Source organism: Oncorhynchus mykiss, chromosome 21 (assembly GCF_013265735.2).
Source record: "Oncorhynchus mykiss isolate Arlee chromosome 21, USDA_OmykA_1.1, whole genome shotgun sequence".
NCBI lineage: Eukaryota > Metazoa > Chordata > Actinopteri > Salmoniformes > Salmonidae > Oncorhynchus > Oncorhynchus mykiss.
This window is the reverse complement of record NC_048585.1, coordinates 29912443-29936935: the sequence shown is the minus strand read 5'-3', so window position 1 is coordinate 29936935 and position 24493 is coordinate 29912443. Positions and strand designations below refer to the sequence as shown.

General features: G+C 43.8%; 1 protein-coding gene across 3 annotated transcripts; it reads left to right on the top strand.

Annotated features, from left to right (window-relative positions):
- The first annotated feature begins 389 nt into the window (after positions 1 to 389).
- LOC110501057 (ataxin-7-like protein 1) lies at positions 390 to 22959 on the top strand. 3 transcript variants are annotated; one of them, XM_036957586.1, is made up of 12 exons: positions 391 to 602; positions 1046 to 1114; positions 3960 to 4064; positions 6530 to 6642; positions 10659 to 10848; positions 11067 to 11470; positions 12779 to 12861; positions 13063 to 13379; positions 13829 to 14045; positions 18236 to 18357; positions 18713 to 19436; positions 19671 to 22959. In XM_036957586.1, exons 4-12 carry the CDS (start codon positions 6627 to 6629, stop codon positions 19686 to 19688), a joined length of 2091 nt encoding a protein of 696 aa, XP_036813481.1. In that variant the 5' UTR covers positions 391 to 602; positions 1046 to 1114; positions 3960 to 4064; positions 6530 to 6626; the 3' UTR covers positions 19689 to 22959. The 3 variants fall into 3 exon arrangements, with proteins under 3 accessions (XP_036813479.1, XP_036813481.1, XP_036813480.1); XM_036957584.1 differs by lacking the exon at positions 6530 to 6642 and having other exon boundaries at positions 390 to 602; XM_036957585.1 differs by lacking the exons at positions 391 to 602; positions 6530 to 6642 and adding an exon at positions 839 to 946.
- Positions 22960 to 24493: the final 1534 nt, after the last annotated feature.

The following is a 24493-nucleotide window of genomic DNA, read 5'->3' as shown; positions in this document are numbered from 1 at the left end:
TGTAGTGCAAAAGTGTCCAACATTTTTGTCTGTAGTACAATTACTATTGACCGACTAGGATATTGCTAGGATACGCAACGTATCGACTGCACGTTGCTGTACTGTATTATACTGTATTATACTGTAATTTTACTAATATATTGGTCAAGTGTGCTGTACATTACATTTGCTATTGCCAGCCTAAAATATGATACTGTTACTGAAACATGAACTAAAACATATTTAAAATGTAAGACATTGGAATATATTTCAGCAAATAAAAAATGGGTGAAATGCAATTTGAGAAAAAACAACACACGTGTAATTTATGTATCAGAAAAACAAACGTTTGAACTTATGAACTTCAGAGGCGCACCCCCACACCCCTTTGCAACCTTTCAACTCCTTGCCGTCAGAAGCCGAGCGAAGACGGAACATGACGAAGGTGACGTCAGGTGCCTCGCTAGTCTCGTTTAGCTTACTGCGAAGTAGATGGAAAAAAATCAAGCAACTAGAAGGAAGTGCAATGGCGACATTGATTCGCCAACTACCAAATCCGGATACGTTCCTGTGTAAACCTTGGTCAACTTTTATCAGCGCAGCAAAATTACACTATTCTGACAGTAAGTGCAAGTCCAATGTTGTCATTCATTTCTATAAAAATAGCACGTGCGAACAGTGTTGAGTTGTCCTCCATGCATCTGTCAAAACTGAAAAATATTTAGCTAGTTACCAAATTCATTACAGATCTATAAAACTCATGTTTACAAATGCTCGGTATTCAATTGATGCATTCTCAATATGTTCGTAATGCGCATGGGTTAGTTTACTGATGTCTGTCCTGGCTACGATAACTTTCGTTGCTTGTTGGTGACAGTTTCCTTGATTTATCAAGGCAGCTCGTCAGATAACGTTACAGCTGCGAGCTAGCTATCTAGCTAGACGTAATGACACGTTTCAGCGTGGCGTGCGTGAGATTTGTTTTTTTTCTCCCCCCAACCACCAACTAACCGATCGCACATGAACTCTAATATGAACTCTATTTTCTTATATTCTTTTAATACAGACTCACTCGTCGAAAACCGCTTGAAAGAGCTGTACCACAACTGGGAAGGAACTAAACTCAGCAAAGAAGGTAAGGTTGATCAAAACGTGCTGTGGTGACTGTCACCTGAGCCTTGTTTTTGTTTTTCTTGTTCTTGTTCTTGTGGACTGAAGACGCTCCAGTTGTCACTCCAGCATTCTTGCCAACATTCTTGCATATTTTAACACTACAGCCACACAACACAGCACATCCTGTCAAATTCAAAGCTAAAGGACGACCACAGCATACATTTTTCCTAAAACTGTTTATTATGAAGATAAAAGTGTTTTTTTTTACATGATAATGAATTTCCGCGTTTGTTAATTACAAATGGATTGATATTTAGTGCCATGATATTGGTCAAGCAAGAAATGTCACGCGTGTATGAGTATGTTCCCTTCCTGCTTACCTAGAGTTTGTACCCTAGAGGCTCTTGGCTCTACCTACACTGTAAAAATGAGGGGATTTGATGACTATAGGTTGGAGGGCCACCCAGAGTGACAGACATTCAAGTGTAGTACAACTTCAGTACTAACTCCCCAGTCTTCAGTTCAGCCAGACTCTGAGTGCAAAAGCAGCCTCTCTCAGTCCCAGCTAGACTGGAATCACTTAATCACCAATATGTTCTGACTGCTGATCCCAGGCTAACACACTGAGACAGAGTAAGATTGACTTGCCCTTCAGATACTGATCTAAGGCCAGTTGTGTTTCCCCTGGACCCCCTAATGGTTAAGGTAAGGAGATCCTCTCACTCAGCCAGAATGGAGTCTCCCAGTGTTGTTGATCCCCGGCCAAGAGTCGGGCAGGTTGTGAGACACACACACACACACACACACCATCAGCTGATGAGGTCATACCATGTGTCAAGCAGACAGTAATAGCTAACTGGCGCTGAAGATGACTGAGTGACATCATTACAGACCTATAGCCTAATCATCTCTGAGATTAGTGCCAGACAGCGATTATGCCCATAGTCATATGGTGAACTCAGCATTATGCCTTCTCTCCGCTACATAGGTCAACAGCTGATGTAGTCTATAATTCAATTCATTATCATACAATGTTGTTTACGAGGATAAGTGAGACTTGACAATGCACAAATATAGAAAAATGTTATCCCCTCTTTACAAAATTTCTCAGCGGGTGTCTGACAGACGGTATGTTTCTCTCTGCCTGGGTAGCGCTCATTCACGAAAGACAGATTGTTTCAGCAACACTGTTTTGGCAGTTTCTGTTGTTCTGGCAGGCGAGCGAGGCAGTAAGCTACACACTGTTCTCATTTGTCTTGGCAGAGACAGATGAAAAAAAAAAAAAATTGTTGCGCTTTTACAAGTACTATACTCGTTGTTTAGGGATGGGCATTTGAAATAATTTCACTATTAGAATAATATCAGAAATGTTTTTCCTCGCATATCCCGATAGTCGAAATACATGTTTTAATATTTTTTTTTATGTATCTTTTTAATCTCGCGTGAGGGAGAGACGCAGATGGTTCTGCTCGGAGGAGGGGCCGGTGTGTATTTATGAGACTGAGAGACCAGAAAGTAGCCACGCTGGCCCGCGCTAGTTAGGCAAACTTGTAACATTAGCTGCTGCTTATTTATCATCCAATGACAGTGCCTGTTTTTACTGCATCCAATCGATATACATAAGATAGCTAAGATAGCAAGTTAGCCAGCTAGATAACTAGCTCATTGAGGCTACAATTACTGCACTCCCCATCCTTGTAAACAAATGGCAACACCGTGATTCAGATTAAACAACAGCCCACCTCTTGGTTGTTTGTTGAAGCCCACTCCTTCTTATTTAGCTAACTTTTAATTCCATTTTGCATTGATTAGAGATCTCTCACTTCACTTGCCACACATGGAACCTCTGACCGTGGAGCAGCTTTGATTGGCCGACAAAAATCAACAAGCGTGAAACGTGCATAGGCTACCATCATCGATGGCTACAGATATGTCTTTTTTTTATGGAGTGAACGTCATAAACACTACATTTAAAAGTTGTTTGTTTTTATTCAAGTAACAATTTCAAATGTCATCCTTGTATTTAATGGGTAATCACATGGGTAATTAAATGTACTTCATACAAAGCATTTTCATTGTTAATAAATAGGGCCGGCAGGTAGCCTAGCAGTTAAAAGCATTGGACCAGAATTTACAATGTGAAAAATAATTGTCATTATTACAAATGTATATATATCACACAAATCGGCAGATTAATCGGTATCTGCTTTTTTTGGTCTTCCAATAATCGGTATCGGTGTTGAAAAATCATAATCGGTCTACCTCTAATATACATACATACATACATACATACATACATACATACATACATACATACATACATACAGTTGAAGTCGGAAGTTTACATACACTTTAGCCAAATACGTTTAAACTCAGTTTTTCACAATTGCTGACATTTAATCCTTTTAAAAATTCCCTGTCTTAGTTCAGTTAGGATCACCACTTTATTTTAAGAATGTGAAATGTCAGAATAATAGTAAAGAGAGTGATTTATTTCAGCTTTTATTTATTTCATCACATTCCCTGTGGGTCAGAAGTTCATATACACTCAATTAGTATTTGGTAGCATTGCCTTTAAATTGTTTAACTTGGGTCAAATGTTTTGGGTAGCCTTCCACAAGCTTCCCACAATACGTTGGGTGAGTTTTGGCCCATTCCTCCTGACAGAGCTGGTGTAATGGAGTCAGGTTTGTAGGCCTCCTTGCTCGCACACGCTTTTTCAATTCTGCCCACATTGTAAATAATAATTTGTTCTTAAATTACTTGCCTAGTTAAATAAAAAAAATGTCTAGGCAGCTTTCTGATTCTAGTCCCAGTTCAGCCCCTGTCCCTTTACTCACCTCTGTTCCTGTCTCTGTCTTCTGTAGAGATGCACGTGTTTGGCCAGTTTCCCAACCAGGAGGATTTCTGTCTCGTCGTCTGCCATGTCTGCAACCAAGTGGTCAAAGCCCAGGGCATCCTCACCCACTACGGTAAGAACCCTAACACCTACACACTACCCACTACCCAAACACACTACAGTAAGAACCCTAACACACTAGCTTTACGTACCACCCTAACTCTGACACTACCCTTACAGTACAAACCACCCTGACCTTGACACATGACCCAGACCCACTATGGTAAGACCCCTAACTCTAACCCATTACAGTAAGAGTCCCTCAACATTGGTCAGTGCTGGACCAAATCAGAATCACATTTTATATGTCACATGCTTTGTAGACAACAGGTGTAGACTAACAGTGAAATGCTTACTTACAGGTCCTCCTCCAACAACGCAGAGTTAAAGATAAAATAATAATAATTGAAAACCAGCTCTTGTCTGTCAGTCTGCTTACGCTCTCGTTGATCCCCAGTGAACGGAGCGCACTTACATCTGCTGCTGGCTGGCTGCACATGTCCTAGAGCGAGGAGTCTGTCTGTGCCAAGAGACAGGCAAAACACACATGCATATGCACACACACGCCCCCCTTGAGTGCTCTCTCCTGCCCCCTGCAGGTTGCTGCCTCCAGCTGCAGTCCTCTCAGACGTGACAATCTGGTTATAACGCATGTAAATCTGACCTTAGATCTGTGGTTAAGGGAAACAGGAAATCTTCCTCTCACAACAGCTGTTCACTGACAGGCTCTGAGGTCAGCTCTGCTCAGGGGTCAATGCCTTTCAGCTATGCTCCTCCAGCTCGTTTGTGTGTGTGTGTGTGTGTGTGTGTGTGTGTGTGTGTGTGTGTGTTTGTGTGTGTGTGTGTGTGTGTGGAGAAATACTCTTTCTGACAGCCAGCCAGTCTGCAGGAGTCAGACAGACCGTTGATACCCAGCTCTGTTTCTCTCTCTGCCCATCTGTAGCTGGCGGCGGAGGCTGACTAAGCAGTTTAACGGAAAAGCTTTTGTATGTTATTCAGAGGTTGGGTGTGTGTCATTCAGAGAATGTGTGTGTGTGCTAGACTGTTATTCATAGGGTTGTCTGGTGACTGCCCTTATGGTCCTGGATTAATTGAACTCCTTGCAGGCTCTCTCCTCTCAGCTTAGTTTCGTTTCCTGACTTTGATGTGTGGGCTGGCACTCCCTGCAGTGTAGTGTGTTGGCGAGGCAGTTAGTTGTTTGTGTGCTTGCTTTGGTGCCAGTGCGGGCAGTTGTTGTGTTGAAGCAGCTGCAGTGATAGTGTGTGTGTGTGAGGTTTAGTGTAGTGTTGATTTGTATAGAGCAGTTTAGTGATGTGCTGCGTTGTGTGTCATGTTATGAAATGTATTGGCTGTTGCAGAAGGATTTCCTCTCTCTCTCCTCTCTCTCTCTCTCTTTCTCTCTCTGTGGTGGGTGTCTTCCTCTAGCGGTGGCAGTGAGGATGTAAACAAACCCAGTTGAGCTCTCAGTGCGATGCTGACTCTCAGCTTCCTACTTCCTGTGGCTGCTAGGCTCACAGGGCTCTCACGCTAGCCACCGCTTCACTCGCTCGACAATGCCATGGCAACGGGCTTGAGGGACTCTGTAGACGTTGCCTCTAACCACCCGATAGAGGTTCCGATAGTTTTAAATCCCCTGAATAATGTTTAAGGTTAGGATAGGGGTATTTTGATCCTAGATCTGTGTTAGGGGATTGCTTGTACCTTGGAAGGGCAGATGCACAAGATTTAGACTTGCGTGCATTGTTCAATGTACTCTAAACCACAGTTGTAAGTAACCCATCTGTGTGTGAATCTGAATTGGCTGCTGTGTAACTACTGCTGCATACCTGAATGAGGTGGACTTTGGTCCTAGCTCCCAATACAGCTGCCCCCTCTGCTTTACCTTTGCCTATTTACTCACCTGCACATACACCTGCCTGACGGATGCAGTTTCACGCTCACACACACCTGGAACACACGCACGACTGCCGCCTGGCATACACACACACGCCCTGACACCTGCTTAATCTGTGTGCTCATTCATCCCTGTTGTTCTAACGAGCTGTTGGTATTTCAGCACTCATTGGCAGGGTAAGGCAATCTCCCTGTCATTCCCACACACTGTCATCGTATTGGCTCCTCACACTTTCAGTCACTAAACTGTGACCAACGAGACAGATTCTGTGGAGTGGGCGATACAGCCTGTCAGACAGTAGTTGGCTGAGGACAGTTGGCAGGATGGCTGTGGTGCCGGGGCCAAGTCTATTTAGGAAATTGCCAGGGCAGAACAAAATTAATAATCATGAATAGTTTTATTTGCTGACAGTGATATAATGCATTATTTTTATCCCCGCTGCACAATTCACAAGCTTTCCTCACTAATTTTAGTGCAAAGTCTGCATGCGTAGTAGGTCTACAATAAGCATTTAATGAGGTGTGTGCGTACGAGAGCGCGGGTAGGTGTGCGGGAGAGCGTGGGTGTGCGAGAGCGTGTGGGGGGTGTGTGGGAGCGCCCGTGTGGCTGTGTGTGTTTTTGACATGTCCCTCTGTCCCGACTAGGTGTCTGGGGAGTAGAGTCCCAGTGAGGCAGAGAGAGTAAAGGACCTCCCCACCTTCCTCACCCCCCCCCCCCCCCCCCCTCACCTCCCTCAAAGACATGCATAGCCAGAACCGTAAGTTTCCTCTCCTTTAGTCCTCCTTCCTTCCTTCTCTATCCTCTCCTCTCTATGTCTTTCTCCAATGCCCTCTACTGCAATATGGATCACCAGTTCATGATTTGGTCTCACCCATAAAAAAAAACGTTGTCACGCAATATACAGGACCAATCAAAAGTTTGGACACACCTACTCATTCCAGGGTTTTTCTTTGTTTTTATTATTTTCATCATTGTAGAATAATAGTGAAGAAATCACAACTATGAAATAACACATATGGAATCATGTAGTAACCAAAAAAAGTGTTAAACAAATCAAAATATATTTATATATCACCGCGCATGTTCAAACAATTAGCCTAGAACTCCGCTAGATTATCTCAAAGTTTTTTAAAGTTGTTTTTTAATAACCTACAAATATGGTAGACCTAAGGTAATAATGAGAGGGATACCGTGCCTTCAGAAAGTATTCACACCCCTTGAATTTTTCCACGTTTTGTTGTGTGGATTTAAAATGAATTGTCTCTCATATATATATATATATATATATATATATATATATATATATATATATATATATATATATATATATATATATATATATATATATATATATATATATATACACTGCTCAAAAAAATAAAGGGAAATGTAACTCCAAGTCAATCACACTTCTGTGAAATCAAACTGTCCACTTAGGAAGCAACACTGATTGACAATCAATTTCACATGCTGTTGTGCAAATGGAATAGACAACAGGTGGAAATTATAGGCAATTAGCAAGACACCCCCCAATAAAGGAGTGATTCTGCAGGTGGTGACCACAGACCACTTCTCAGTTCCTATGCTTCCAGGCTGATGTTTTGATCACTTTTGAATGCTGGCGGTGCTTTCATTCTAGTGGTAGCATGAGACGGAGTCTACAACCCACACAAGTGGCTCAGGTACTGCAGCTCATCCAGGATGACACATCAATGCGAGCTGTGGCAAGAAGGTTTGCCGTGTCTGTCAGCGTAGTGTCCAGAGCATGGAGGCGCTACCAGGAGACAGGCCAGTACATCAGGAGACGTGGAGGAGGCCGTAGGAGGGCAACAACCCAGCAGCAGGACCGCTACCTCCGCCTTTGTGCAAGGAGGAGCAGGAGGAGCACTGCCAGAGCCCTGCAAAATGACCTCCAGCAGGCCACAAATGTGCATGTGTCTGCTCAAACGGTCAGAAACAGACTCCATGAGGGGCCCGACCTCCACAGGTGGGGGTTGTGCTTACAGCCCAACACCGTGCAGGACGTTTGGCATTTGCTCTTCACAGATGAAAGCAGGTTCACACTGAGCACATGTGACAGAGTCTGGAGACGCTGTGGAGAACGTTCTGCTGCCTGCAACATCCTCCAGCATGACCGGTTTGGCGGTGGGTCAGTCATGGTGTGGGGTGGCATTTCTTTGGGGGGCTGCACAGCCCTCCATGTGCTCGCCAGAGGTAGCCTGACTGCCATTAGGTACCGAGATGAGATCCCCAGACCCCTTGTGAGACCATATGCTGGTGCGGTTGGCCCTGGGTTCCTCCTAATGCAAGACAATGCTAGACCTCATGTGGCTGGAGTGTGTCAGCAGTTCCTGCAAGAGGAAGGCATTGATGCTATGGACTGGCCCGCCCGTTCCCCAGACCTGAATCCAATTGAGCACATCTGGGACATCATGTCTCGCTCCATCCTCCTGTCCACCTCATCAGGAGCATGCCCAGGTGTTGTATGGAGGTCATACAGGCATGTGGAGGCCACACACACTACTGAGCCTCATTTTGACTTGTTTTAAGGACATTACAACAAAGTTGGATCTGTCTGTAGTGTGGTTTTTCCACTTTCATTTTGAGTGTGACTCCAAATCCAGACCTCCATGGGTTGATACATTTGATTTCCATTTGATAATTTTTGTGTGATTTTGTTGTCAGCAAATTCAACTATGTAAAGAAAAAAAGTATTTAATAATGAGAGGGATACCGTGCCTTCAGAAAGTATTCACACCCCTTGAATTTTTCCACGTTTTGTTGTGTGGATTTAAAATTAATTGTCTTTCATTTTTGTAAACGATTTACAAAAGAATACCCTGTCAAAGTGGAAGAAAAATTATATATATATATATATATATATATATATATATATATATATATATATATATATATATATATATATATATATATATATATATATACATATACAGCGTTTTATAAAAAAAAATAAAAAAATATCTCGATTCGATAAGTATTCAACCCCCTGAGTCAATACATGTTATAATCACCTTTGGCAGCTATTACAGATGTGAGTCTTTCTGGATAAGTATAAGAGCGTTCCACACGTGGATTGCGCAACATTTGCCAATTTGTCTTTAAAAACTTGACGCTGTCAAATTGTTGATTATTTCTAGATAACCATTTTCAGGTCTTCAGGCATATTTAATTAAAAACTAACTCGGCCACTCAGGAACATTCACTGTCTTCTTGGTAAGCAACTCCAGTGTAGATTTGGCTACATGTTTTAGGTTATTGTCCTGCTGAAAGGTGAATTCATCTTCCAGTGTCTGGTGGAAAGCAGACTGAATCAGGTTTTCCTCTAGGATTTTGCCTGTGCTGAGCTCCGTTACGTTTCTCTTTTTATCCTGAAAAACTCCCCAGTCCTTAACGATTACAAACATAACCATAACATTATGCAGCCACCACTATGCTTTAAAAAAAATGGTGAGTAATATGTTATATTGGATTTGCCCTGAACATAACTTTGTATTCAGGACAAAAAGTCAATTGCTTTGCCATATTTTTTGCAGTATTACTTTAGTGCCTTGTCGCAAACAGGATGCATATTTTGGAATAATTGTATTCTGTACAGGATTCCTTATTTTCACTCTGTCAATTAGGTTAGTATTGTGAAGTAACTACAATGTTATTGATCCATCCTCAGTTTTCTCCTATCACAGCCATTAAACTCTTTAACTGTTTTAAAGTCGCCATTAGCTTCGTGGTGAAATCCCTGAGTGGTTTCCTTCCTCTCCGGCAACTGAGTTAGGAAAGACACCTGTATCTTTGCAGTGACTGTGTGTATTGATACACCATGCAAAGTGTAATTAATAACTTCACCATGCTCAAAGGGATATTTAATGTCTGCTTTTAAAATGTTTACCCATCTACCAATAGGTGCCTTTTTTTGCGAAGCATTGGAAAATCCCCCTGGCTTTTGTGGTTGAATCTGTGTTTCAAATTCACTGCTCGACTGAGGGACCTAGCAGATAATTGTATGTTCGGGGTACAGAGATGAGGTAGTCATTCAAAAATCATGTTAAACACTATTATTGCACACAGAGTGAGTCTATGCAACTTCTTATTTTGTACTCGTGAACTTATTTAGGCCTGCCATAACAAAGGGGTTAAATACTTATTGATTCAAGACATTTCTGCTTTTCATTTGTTATTAATTTGTAAACATTTTGAAAAACATTGTTCCACTTTGATATTATGGGATATTGTGTGTAGGCCAGTGACAAACAAATCTAAAATTAATCCGTGCTAAATTCAGGCTGTAACACAACAAAATTATACATATAAAAAGCTGAGACCCTCCTCTCTTCGACAGGGACAACAGTAGTTGCTTCCAAAGCTGTGTTTTTCCTGCAATTGGATTTTGAGATATTATACAATCGGACACTTCCTTTATAGGAATCATGAGTATAATGTACTTCACTGTTTGACAAAATTGTGCTTTTAGCTGCCCAAAAAAGGGGAAGGTTTGAGTGAGTGACAATGCAAAGCTTGCACCGACGTGACCACTAATAAAATTCCATTCAAATGGTTGCAGTCTGGAGCCATGGATCACTTACAAACATCACAGATTCATTGTGTGAATAACTGACCAGTCAGTGATCTACAGTGTTAAGACATTTTCATGATGCTGGGTGTTTACCAGGTGGGTTCACGCTCAGTCTGTATTCAGTCTGTATATCTCCTGACAGTGTGTGTGTGTGTGTGTGTGTGTGTGTGTGTGTGTTTCAGAGCGTCGGCACGGCTCCCCGTGTCCCTCCAGGGGTCCAGTGGTCTCTGTGAAGCCCAATGTGGCAGTGTCCCCCACCCTGGGTCCTACTCCCCCTCTGCCCTTCAGGGTCCCCAGAGACTACCCCCACTCCCGCTTCAACAAAGCCCCGCTCGCTGTCTACCCTCCCAAGGGTGTCCGCAGCAAGACATGGTGGGTGCACAAACAGGCCAAATCTTGTGAACATGCAGACACTTCCTGCATCGAATCCCTGTCATGGTTATTTTTTTTAATAAAAACAATCCCACAACTTTCTACTCAATCAATTAGCCCCCCCCCCCCCCCCCCCCCCCCCTCCTCTCTCTATATCGTTCCTCTCACTCTCTTGCTTTATCTGTCGCGCCATCCCTCTCTCTCTCTCCCCCCATCAGTGTGTCGTTGCCAGTAGTGAGTCTGGAGAAGATGCCATGTCTGGGCCGGTCAGAGAGGGGAACACACGTCAGAGTCAACTGCTTTTCTTCCTCCTGCTCCTCTCCCTCCTCCCTCAAACCCTCCCTGATCCCCCCAGCTCCCCTCAGGGGGTCTCGGGAAAAGCTGGTGAACGGCCGCGGGCCAACCACCCCTTGCTCCACCACAACACCCCCATCCCTGGTGGACCGCCGGCCCAGCCCGGCTCGCTCTCCCCTGGACAAACAACCCTCCTCTACCCCCTCACCCTCCCCCCTGAATCACCGCAGACCCTCTCCCTCCCCTCGGACCCCCGCAACCCCCTCCCCCCTGGACAGGAAACAGCAGAATGGAACCAAGACCCCCAGGCCTCATAGGAGACTGTCAGGTGAGAACACAGTCTAACCACAGATCTAGGATCAGTGTACCCTAACCCCAATCCTACCTTCATTACCATGTGTGGCTCAGTTGGTGGGATGGTGCTTACAACGCCAATGATCATGGGTTTGATTTCCCTCTGGGGCCACCCACACGGAAAATGTATTAATGCTTGATGTTAGTTGCTTTTTGGATAAAAGTGTCTGCTAAATAGCATATATTATATCTAAATTATTATAATCAGGGATCAAAACTGACCAGAGATCAGCCAACATCATCCTCCTCCGAGGTGAACAGACACAAAGGCGGATGGAGAGAACATACAATGTATTAATGTACCTTTTATCTGGTAGGGAAGAATTTAAGGTGGAGCAACTTCAATTCTACCACCAGGAATGTGCATGTCTTGCTCAGCACTATAAAGGTCATGGTATAAATATATAGCCTATGTTTATAAGTGTAAAACCCCTCCATGTTCCTTATCTCCCCTAACCTTTGAAAGTTGCCCAGTCATGAGAGTGATGGGGCATGAACAGATTCATATGATGGGTTAGGAACTTGGCATGGGTGGGGGCTGTTTTGAAAGAAGAGAGAGTGGAGGCTGTTGCTCAACACTAATCCTATGCACTGGGGCCTTGCTAATTCTGCTGTGGATGAGGAGACTTCCCTCGTGCATCTCTTTCCAACTTTCCTATCTCTTTGTTCTTCCGCCTCTCTCTTTTCCCTCTCTCTCTCTTGCCTTTCTCCTCTCTTCCTTTACTCCTCTTGCCTGTCTCTTTTCCCAGTCTCCCCCCCCCCATATGTTGTTGTCTCTGTGCTGTGCGTCACTCCAACTCTTTGATTTACAAGTGTAATTCATGAGCTACTGCTGCCAAGGCTTCTGCTCCTTAAAAACCTTCCCACCGCTTGGGACTCCCAACTGGCCTCTTCTACTCTCATCTCCTAAACACATGAGAGACACACACACACTTTTCATCTCAACACACACACACTTTTCATCTCCCGCATGCACACACACACGCCTCATCTCCCAAACACACGCACACTCCCATAACTACCTAGATTATAGAGATGACATGTAGAGATTACAGGGACAATTGAACTGTTTAACGTAGGGGAAACTTCTCAGTGGAATTTGGGAAGTTTCAGTCAAAGAACAGTCTACTGTAGGTCCTATAAGACAACTTTGTAAGACACTTCTCTCCCGTCATTCAATATCTCTTGGCAAAAGATGACTTCATGGTACTCTGGAAGACAAAATTCTGAAATCAGCTGTGATGACCTGGTTTGGTTCTTGATGACTGTCTGGTGTTTACAGGGAGGGTGTTTGACCCTAACAAGCACTGTGGAGTCCAAGACCCAGAGAGCAAACGGTCCTGCACGCGATCACTCACCTGCAAGGTGAGACACACTGACCTCTGACCTCACATTTGATTGGCTACACAGCTTATTCTGACCATACGTGCGCATTACTTCATTTTGCCTTGTGTGCTTTATTTTCCTTGATACCAGGGTAAAACTCATTTAAGTCTCATTTAAATGTGTTCTTATTGCCCTTTTGTGTCCACTTGTCTTTGTTATCATATTGTGTGTGTGTTCCAGACTCACTCCCTGATCCACCGACGGGCCGTCCCAGGCAGGCAGAAAGAGTTTGATATCCTCCTGGCGGAACACAAGGGCAGAGCGAAGGAGAAAGATAAGGAGGAGGCGAAGGAGAAAGATAAGGAGGGGGCGAAGGAGAAAGATAAGGAGGGGGCGAAAGAGAAAGATAAGGCGGGAGGGCAGAGGAGGGAGTCACAGGGAGGCAGTCAGAGCACCCGTGCCAATGATACTACCCCCTCCACCCTGCCCCCCCACTGCCACAATGGCAGAACCGTCTCCACTCTCAAACTGCGGCTGGCTAATGCACACAGACCCAGGTAGGGGGCAGCACTGAGGCCAAAGTCAATGTATGGCTTCTATTCATTCAATGGAATCATGTTTGTTACATTTTTCAATGAAGATTCTGTGTTTTGCTGCTCAGTAATATTAGACCAAAGTTAGACCAAAGTTGCATATTTGTAAGACATTCTACTGTGCTGTTGGAGCTAGTAACATAAGCATTTTCTTGCACCTTCTGCAACACCTGCAAATCTGTGTACGCAACCAATTAACTTATTTGATTGTGAAAATCACTGTCAGTTCAAACTCACACCACTAGGGAGTGTAACCTACTGTTGATAGAATCAAAGTGAAACAAACTGATTTTGACACTTGTTAGTATTTGTAAGTCATGTTAGTGTCTAGTTCTAAACATGTTCTTCCTTTCACTTTCTCTTCTTTCTTTCTGCCTGTCTCTTTTTCGTTCTCTCTCCCTCTCTGTGTGCAGGGTACCTGGTAGTGGGGGTGCTGCTGTCCTATCCTCCACCCCCGTCCCCCCAGGCTCAACACAGGACCCCCCAGTCCCTGTCTGGCAGAGGGCAGGAGGGGACAGGGACGGTCGTCTGTCCAGTGATGAGGGCGACCCAGGAACACCAGATGGCCCTGACAGAGACGATGACCGACCATCCTGCCACTACTCCCCTCACCACCCTCGACCACTGGGGGTATGTACCTGTACCCTTAGTCATTTAGCAGACGCTCTTATTCAGGATGACTTACAGGAGCAATTTGGGTTAAGTGTCTTGTACCTATCTCTGTACCTGTCTACCCAACATTTAACATTAAGGTAGCTATGTGCAAAAATATGTACAGTTGAAGTCGGAAGTTTACAAACACTTAGGTTGGAGTCATTAAAACTCGTTTTTCAACCACTCCACAAATGTCTTGTTAACAAACTATACTTTTGGCAAGTAGGTTAGGACATCTACTTTGTGCATGACACAAGTCATTTTTCCAACAATTGTTTGCAGACAGATTATTTCACTTATAATTAATTCACTGTATCACAATTCCAGTGGGTCAGAAGTTTACATACACTAAGTTGAGTGTGCCTTTAAACAGCTTGGAAAATTCCAGAAAATCATGTCATGGCTTTATAAGCGTCGGATAGGCTAATTGACATCATTTGATGCCTGTGGATGTATTTCAAGGCCTACCTTCAAACTCGGTGCCTCTTTGCTTGACATCATGGGAAAATCAAAAGATATCAGCCAAGACCTCAGGAATAAAAGCTGTCGACCTCCACAAGTCTGGTTCATCCTTGGGAGCAATTTCCAAACGCCTGAAGGTGCCACGTTCATCTGTACAAACAATAGTACACAAGTATAAACACCATGGAACCACTCAGCCGTTCAGGAAGGAGACGCGTTATGTCTCCTAGAGATGAACGTACTTTGGTGCGAAAAGTGCAAATCAATCCCAGAACAACAGCCAAGGACCTTGTGAAGAGGTATGAACGTATCTATATCCACAGTAAAATGAGTACTATATCGACATAACCTGAAAGGCTGCTCAGCAAGGAAGAAGCCACTGCTCCAAAACCGCCATATAAAAAAAGCCAGACTACGGTTTGCAACTGCACATGGGGACAAAGATGGTACTTTTTGGAGAACTTTCCTCTGGTCTGATGAAAGAAAAATATAACTGTTTGGCCATAATGACCATCGTTATTTTAGGAGGAAAAGGGGGGATGCTTGCAAGCCGAAAAACACCATCCCAAATGTGAAGCATGGGGGTGGCAGCATCATGTTGTGGGGGTGCTTTGCTGTAGGAGGGACTGGTGCACTTCACAAAATAGATGACATCAGGAGGCAGGAAAATTATGTGGATATATTGAAGCAACAGCTTCAATAGAAGACGTCAGTCAGGAAGTTAAAGCTTGTTCGCAAATGGGTCTTCCAAATGGACAATGACCCCAAGCATACTTCCAAAGTTGTGGCAAAATGGCTTAAGGATAACAAAGTCAAGGTATTGGGCAGAACTGAAAAGGTGTGTGTGAGTAAGGAGGCCTACAAACCTGACTCCATTACACCAGCTCTGTCAGGAGAAATATGCCAAAATTTACTGTGGGAAGCTTGTGGAAGGCGACCCGAAACATTTGACCCAAGTTAAACAATTTCAAGGCAATGCTGCCAAATACTAATTGAGTGTATGTAAACTTCTGACCCACTTGGAATGTGATGAAAGAAGTAAAAGCTGAAATAAATCATTCTCTCTACTATTATTCTGACATGTCACATTCTTAAAATAAAGTGGTGATCCTAACTGACCTAAGACAGGGAATTTTTACTAAGGTTAAATGTTCATGAATTGTGAAAAACTGAGTTTAAATGTATTTGGCTAAGGTGTATGTAATCTTCTGAATTCAACTGTATAATTTGTACGAAGGGTTTGTAAGTAATCACAAAAATTCAGCTGCTTCTAAAATATCTGTAAACAAATAAATGGTTGATAAACTAATTGTAAATCCTTTATAAAGTGTTCCCTTATCTCAGTCTAACACCCAGACTGAAATCAGCCCTAAGCCCCTTCCCTAGAGCTGGGAAGATAAACCGAAAACTACCGGCAGGGACATTGCCCTCTTACCGAAGCATTTTGCTTACGTCTGTAATTTTCGGTGAATATGCTACACAATGTTTTTGTTCTAAAGAGTTATTCTGTTAACTGTAATGTGCATTAACCTGCTTTCTGCGTTGAAAGTACAGTATCTTCCCTGTCCCTGTTTTGCTGCCCGGTCTCACTCTCTCTCCCCACTTTTGCGCACCATGTGAAGGGACAGATGCATTCTGATAAGCGCAAGCATACGACCATTGCCGCAACGTTTCAAAATGGAATTGCGGGAAAACAACTTTTTAAAATAGTATTTTACTGTTGTTAAAAAATTCTCTTTTTCTCAACTCTCAATATTGAGGAACGTACACCACTTTCCAAACAGGGTATGTAATTAAAATGATGAGCTGCCGGAATGTGCCATTTGCAGTCAATACATCAAGTCGTCTATTGATGCCTACCAATGGAAGGTTTTTGTTGGACATTACATTTACTGTTAGATCCTTTACATGGCTGTCTAGCATCAGTATCATATATTTAGGGTTAGCAATATAGATCATGTGTTTTGAGTTCCCACTTCCTCAGGTGGTAAATGATGTATGAAATGTACAAAAAAAAAAAGGATGCAGGCAAATTAATCTCTAGCAGCCAAAAAATAAATCTGATCATTCTGGATCCTATTTCAAAGTATCCATCCATTCCCTGAACATGTTAGATGAAATAGCTGACTTCTTTCATGTCTAACTTGGCACTGTAAAGCTAGATCCCTGCCCCTAATGGAAAGTTTGTTTTTTTAAATAATAAAAAAGAGTGTATTTATTGTTATCGAACCAAATGTATCGTTAAATTACTTTTATGTCAATATCTCCCAGCCCCCCCCCGCGCACTATTTGTAGAGATTTGATTGTGTAAGCGATATGGTGGAAACCTCATCCGGCCTGCCTGATGGTAATGCTTCAGAGCAATGCCTTAGTAATGGCTGCGGATCTATTGCCATGTCACCGTACTGCTTGAAGTAGGGCTGTAACGATGCACGTATTCGTACTGAACCATTCGGTACGAAGACCTCAGTTCGTTCCGCACTGTAAACACAAATGAATGCATACAAATATTACAAGATAAGAAGCACTAGACCTATAGGCTATGCTGCATTGCAGGCCTACGCCTCTTGAGTAAATCTGAGCCGAACGCCCCCCTATTCCATTAAAACAAGCTATGCGCCAATTAAGATTTTAATTTTGATTAATGTGCGCATTTCAATGTGCCTTTTTGTGAGGCACAGCCAGGAACTAGTTCTATAGTGGGGTCGATAAACCAGAATTGGAGGATCCTCCATCGTTTTACATCTCCCGTTTGGGAACATTTTGCATTCCTAGTAGATTACATTAGCGGTGGACATAGAGTTGTGGGTAAAACGTTAACAGTATGTCGCCACTGGTCAGCGAGAATAGCCTATGCAGCTGGCAACACCTCAAATGTTGACAAATACGTTGACATCACCTCAGCATACCGCATGCAAGCAGCCCTTGGCAGCTGATTCTGACCGGGCTGAAGAAATTACAAGAGCGATAGGTAGGCTATGTTTATATATTTTTTTTACTGTCTTTGGTTTATAGCCGCGGATATGCGCCTGTTTTCGGTGGTTGAAAATAGGGGGTTTCCGGCAGCACTGGCACTGAAGGAGACCGTGTCATGGTGCTTTCGTCACCAATATGGATGTGGGAATTTACCACTCAAACAGCCCTCCAACTCGTTATTACTCGTAGGAAACTCGTCTATCATCCTGAGCTCTCCCCTTCTCCCACATACTGACCTTTGACGTCACCTACTAAGGAAATGGCCTCTATAACAGCGTTTTTATGAAGTTAAATGCGACAACAAAACATGATTTAGAAGATGTGGATTTGAACTATATAACTGTATAATAGCTGTACTTTTAGCCAATCTGCGTTTCTCAATGAGTTCAAATCACATGAATGCAGCTCACTGGTATTTACGACTTCACAACTGGTAAATTCCCACCTCCCACATGGTTACAAACGCCTCGTCAGAGTGGAAACCAACATAACAATCCTGTCACAACAGACAATGCCAGGAACATTGTGAATGCTGAACATTGTGAATGTCATTTCAGTCTTCCCGCTGTCCCGAAACCGAACCGAACCATGACCCCAAAACCTCAATACGTAACCGAACCATGGGTTTGGTGAACTGTTACACCCCTAGCTTGAAGCCATCCATACAGGCTGATTTTGATCTATATATTTTGTTTCTGATCGTGTTAACCCCTCCCTCCGTGTCTCAGTGCTGTGCGTTCAGCAGCAGGCTGATGGGGCGTGGTCACTATGTGTTTGACCGGCGGTGGGACAGGATGAGGCTGGCGTTACACTGCATGGTGGAGAAACATGTCAACGCTCAGATGTGGAGGTGAGGAAAGTGTGTGCGTGTGTTAATTGTAGCAGCATAAATGATTTTGTCGACCCGTTGTTCTGGGGCTCTGGGACAAACTCCAATGTATATACATCCAGCTTTAGACTTCTGAGGTGTTCTATGGAGAAAGTGAGTTCAGCTGTCTGGGGAAGACACACAGATACTCATAGACACTATTAATAGGTGTGGAATGGCGGATGTTAGTATGACCTGGTTCTGCTGGGGTTCTGGCATAGGACATCAGCAGCCAGCTCATATTCTAGACAGAAATGTCTCTGAACCCCTGTAAATCCATATGTATTTCATTATTGCTCTGGTTTTTCTAACGTCCCTGTCCTCTGCTGTGTTACAGAAAGGTGCCCCTGGCTGCTGAGAGCCCTCTCTCCCTCGGGAGCCCTCCTATCATCACTCCCTCCCCCAGCCCTCTCAGCCCTCCTCCCCCCCTCTCCTTCCCTCCCTCCACCAACGGAGCCTTCTCCCTTGGGCCCTACACCACAGCCTTTCCCCAGGATGCATCAGCAGCAGGGTTGTTTGGCATCAGGGACCCCTCCCAGCCCGTGGCCCCTGTCTCTGCCCTAGGGAAACCCCGTAATGGCACTACCACCAAACCCCCAGGGGCCAATGGTGGCGCGGCCAAGAAGAGGAGGACCACCCGTCCACCTAGTTCTGACACTCTCAGGGGGAACAACAGCAGCTACCACACTCTGACTCCCACCCCCATGCTCAGCTCTGGCGTGCCCCCCCTTAGTGGTAGGAGAAATACCTTAGGACACAGTACCAGGGAGGTGGGGGTCAGGGCTGAGGACTGGTACTCCAACCCTGACCAAACCACCACCACACCCTACCCCCTCACTAAAGACCACCCCAGCCCTTCACCCCTTACTCCCAGCTCCCTTCCTCCTCCCAGCCCCCTGGCCTACGGAGGAGGGGTGGAGGGGAGAAAGAGGAGGAGCCCCAGTGCGTACGGAGGAGGAGGAAAGCCCAGTAAGGTGACCAAAGCAGCAGCAGGGCTGGACGGCATCTTCAGGAGGAACAGCACTGGACTTCTGGCCTCAGGCCCCGAGTCACCTCGACAGGTAAACACACCTAACTCACCTGGTTACTCACATGGTAATTCACCTCACTTGACAACTGAAGTTACCTTGGCTCAACAAAAAAATAGCCTGCCTCATATTTATTTTTACTGTCATGGATTATACAGATTGATGTCGTCTTTGGATATGGGTTGAGCTTGACTGTCAACTTGAATCTCCCTTTCTTGCCCTCCCCCTGCTCTTCCTCTCCCCCTGTTTCTCTCTTTCCCCTTGCAGTCCAAGTTGCATCATTGACAATAACAGGAGACATGGACAGAATGTTGGGCAGCTGGACTAGTATCTGTGACCTTTGACCCAATGTCAGTACCACGGGGCCCTGCCCTGTTAACAGTGATGTCACTCAGCTCTGCACCTGTACCCATGAGGGATTCTGGGACTTGGAGTCATTGGTGGGTCAGAATGATTTGGCTCCTCCTCTCACACTGCCCATCCCATATTAGGATGTGTGGTCCCTCCTCACAATCCCGCCCACACATTGATCAGCCAATGGGCGGTTCTGCAGAGGTAGTCTCCATGGTTCCAGGGTGAAGCACTCAAATCAAGATACTCATCATCACAAACTGCCCTCTGAAAAGGGAACCTGCTTTAGGTTGGCATCTTTATCACCCCTCTACATGCATTTAGACATTTTGTTGTTGTAGCTTCCCGTTCCTGTGTGGTCAGGTGACCAGGAAGGAATTCCCATGTCCAAAAACTTCCTCAGGCAGACCTCCACTTCTCACCACACACACCCTTCTCTCCAGCATGCCAGAGTTCAAAGTGCACTTACTCTCCTCCTCCTGGACTCCAGAGGCTACACAACAACCTGTCTGTCACACAAGGGAAGACTTTATACTGACACTTTTTCATGAAATGTCTTTCAAATAGGAAGAATTCAGGTTATCGAGGATTGTTTTTATTCTTTGTCTCAAATGTTGCAACACAGAGAGGACCTACACCCTAAATGGAAAAACGATGGTGTTGGATTTTTTTTTAATGTATAATAATTTATAATTTCTTAATTTTCTTACTGACCAGAGTAGAGCTACAGACATTGAGCAAAATTATATTTGTATGTCAATTTTTAAACAGTATTATTATTATCATAGTTGTTATTGTTGAAATGTGTACGTATATTTTATTATTATTTTAATATTTATTATAAGCCTCCTATTACTAAAAGAACTCGAGCTAAAGTGTTTTAACCGCTTGGTGACTTGTATTTTTAAGGGTCCTTTTTGCCGGCGGTTCTCCCTTTTCACACTTCTTCCAATGTTTCTACCTTTCAACATGACTTCTCTTTCTCTTCCACTGGTCTCTGACAGACGTGCTTGATTTGATATGTACATTACAGAAATGTACATATGGCACTAGCCAAGTCCTTTTAATACCTCTGGTTTCCACTGCAGTGTGTTCTTCTGTTCTGTCAGTGATAGATGCTCTACAGGGACATCACTGACATGGGCTGCATCTCAATAGTCTAATCTTCTCCTCCTCTCCTCCTTTGTCTTTCCGGATCTGAAAACGAAGGTGGCGTTTAGAGCAATGTGGTGGTTGCCAGACAGGAATTTGACTTCTGTCTCGAGAGTTCTTGTGATAGGAAGTTACTTTAGGTAATTTAGATGTGTTTTTCAGAACAGCGGTGGCGCCCCTACTGTTCCATACATGGGGATGTTCAGTGGTTGCCTGAAGGAAGAATAAGGCTTTTTCAGATACTCTCTTTTGCACTTTTTCCTCATATGCCCAGATCGTTAATCTACTTCTATTTCTATAGATATTTGCTTCCCACCAAGTATGACCTCTGGGGTGGGAAGACACGCACAATCAAAACAACTTTTTATTTTATTTTATTTGTAATGAATTTGGAAAATGTTCTTTCATTTTCTTTCGCTTTGAAAATGTTGACGGTTTTGTAGATCGGAAGGATAAAAACATCTAATGTATTCCCCTTTTAGATGGAATTGTAAGGCTGCACAATGCGAAGACTGTGCAAGGGGTGTGTCGACTTTCACTAGGCACTGTATATATTTGTAAAGGTGTTTTGTCAACAACAGTAAATATGAAGACTAGGCCTGTATTCCTTGTGACTTCAATCCCCTTTATAAACCAGTGTACTTTAGGCTACAGTGTAGGGCAGGGGTACTCAACTCTTACCCCATGAGGTCTGGAGCCTGCTGGTTTTCTGTTCTACCTGATCATTAATTGCACACACCTGGTGTCCCAGGTCTAAATCAGTCCCCAATTTAGATGGGAACAATGAAAAAATGCAATGGAATTGACATTGAGGTCCAGAGTTTGAAATGTATAGGCTATCTGAATCTCAGACAAGGTTATTTTTAAATGTTTTATTTTTTACAATTTTACTGAATGTGTCTCCATGGCTAAGGGAAATCACAAACACTGTAGGTCTGCATGGTCCAGGGGGAGGGGCTGGGAAAAGTAGGTACAGTGGGGGAATGTTTCTATGCCTGCCGTTTTGCCTTCAGACCCTGCCTCTGCAGCAGTGCACTCTCTTCCAAGTCCTTAGGCCCTCACCTGCAGCACTCTATATTTCTAGAAGTTCTCGTAGGTGAAAGTATTGGCTCTTTTCACCATCTCGGATGACCTCCGACACACTCAAATGACTCCTATATGCTCGCTTTCTGCTAGTGGTCAATGTCGATGGCATGTAACTTGTCCCAAAATAGTAATAGACCTACAGAATACATATCAGTTTATAACTCATCAATTACAAGTTACTGTTCGATCACTGAAAATGTGTGCACTACTGATTGGTCAGGTCTGGAGCCACCAATGCCCCTCTCCAGTCATTTAGGTAAGCAAACGGCACGTGACTGACTAGGTATTATTCCTGAATGTTAACTTTGCTTCTCCTCTCCTCGCTATTTGTTACTGAGTGTGGAACAGCAGATAAGCAGTCTAATTGAACTCGTGTCCTCTTTCCTCGTCTTCTCAAAACCCGTTGGATGAGAAAGCCAGAGGTCCCGCCCATTCTGACCTTCTCCTCCAATGGGTTTCGATAATGACGGCAAGAGAGAGGACACGAGGAGTATGCAATTGAGGTCTTCCCTACGTGTTGGTCTGAAATGGCACGCTGTTCCCTGTAGTGCACTACTTTTGACCAATGCCCTAATATGCGTGCCCTGATCAAACCAAAGGCACTGTATCGGGGAAATACAGTGCCTAAGTAGTGCACTATAGAGAATGACGCAGACTTGAGTAGACTAGTGGTTCAGTGCAGTCTCCTCACTAACCCAGGACATGGATGTCTCTTTGTTAGTAAGGCCTTATTTTTGTATTCACTGTAAATAAAGCAGAACCAGGTTCTTGTTGAGCTCTTACTATGAAATAGTCACTGGTTCATTTTATCAGTCTGTGGTGGCGTCCATCATGTGCTTTCTACTCCTGGGTGACTATTTTATCCTGTTGTCCCCATGGTGTTATCAACACATTTAGATGTGTATTTTCAGGTTTGACAATGTTTTGGATTAAAAAAATATATATATAAAATATTTTTTTTACCTGCTGTTTTGTCCTGTCCCTTCTTGGTGGAATCACTCCACCCAGGTGCATGATTCAGCATAGCAGGATAGTAATTCCGTGGGAGAATCTCAATTTCATACTCAAAAGCGTCCTCTCTCCTTGCCTCCTCAATACCCATTGGATGAGGAGTCAGAGGTTCCACCCCTCTGACCTTCTCCTCCAATGGGTTTTTAGAAGGCGTAAACGAGAGTATGCAATTGAGATTTCTTTGTTTTCCGTGGGGTGCAGATGTACACAATGAATTATGCCTGAAAGAAGGACAGACACGCACACATTTCCCTTTACTTGAATTAGTCCCCTGTACACTTGCAAAGTCAATTACCCTCGTTCCTGCAGGGGTGGCACTTTAAAGGCCCACCTAATATAAAATGTATGGATTGTGCCATATGGACTGGAGCAGTGAGAAAAGGCCGAGGTGGGCGTAGTATTGATGTTTAGGATATCTTTGTGTCCCCCTGTACAAGTGACCACAAACGATCACTTGGTATACAGTCTAGTAGGTGAGCAAGAATCCATTTTGGAACCAGACCTGATAATTGCGTTGGTGAACAAACTGGCATCTGAGCCGTATTAGGCATGGTGCATCCTTCCCCTCATAATGAAGTGAACAAGAAGTCCTGGTGTGTGGGGATAGCGAATACAGAGCTGTGTTCATCCTATTCTTCACAGTAGCCTATCCGTTCACCTGTAAAAAGTTCTGCGTTATAGACTGTGCAGCAACAGGTGCCGCCTCATTGCCAGAATTGGTAGGCTCGCTGGAGCCTTTTCTATTCACTTTTAAAATAATATATTTGTGTGTTGTAAAGTGGTTATTATAGCAAATAGACAACTAGCGCTACAAAATGTCAAGAAGCTGTCAGTAGGTTAAATGGCAAAGGCAGCTTGCATGTAATTGATGACATAAAAGGTTTCCAACACTATGCAGCATGTCAATGAATTCCGAGGGCTTTCCCCCCCATTGCAAACAGCATTCTTATGATAATAGTTTAATGCTGGTCCTTTGGTTAATTGTCTGGCCGATAGCGGTGGCCACCTTTTGTTGTATTTCTCACTGGGCCTAAAGGACAGGGTCTGGTCTTGGGGGATTATAACTCAAGAGGTCTACTCAAATACCACAACTATATTTTTCAGAAGACCTAAATTGTAGGCTATGCAAGAAGTTGGTTCCAACTACTTTTCGACTAGTTATTAATACTATATTACGTGGACATTGGCTAAACAATATTTAGGCCAATAATACCTGTTAAATAATGTCTAAAACACACATCACATGGTGAGATATTGCTGGCCTACAGCCATGACTTTTAGGCCTATGTTTGAATGATTAGCCTAAAATTATTGATATTTGAGTTATTTAAACAATAAGGCATATATGGCCAATATACCATAGCTAAGGGCTGTTCTTATGCATGACACATCGCAGAGACCCTGGACACAGCCCTTAGCCGTGGTATGTTGGCCATCTACCACAAGACCTCAAGGTTCCTTATTGCTATTATGAACTGGTTACCAACGCA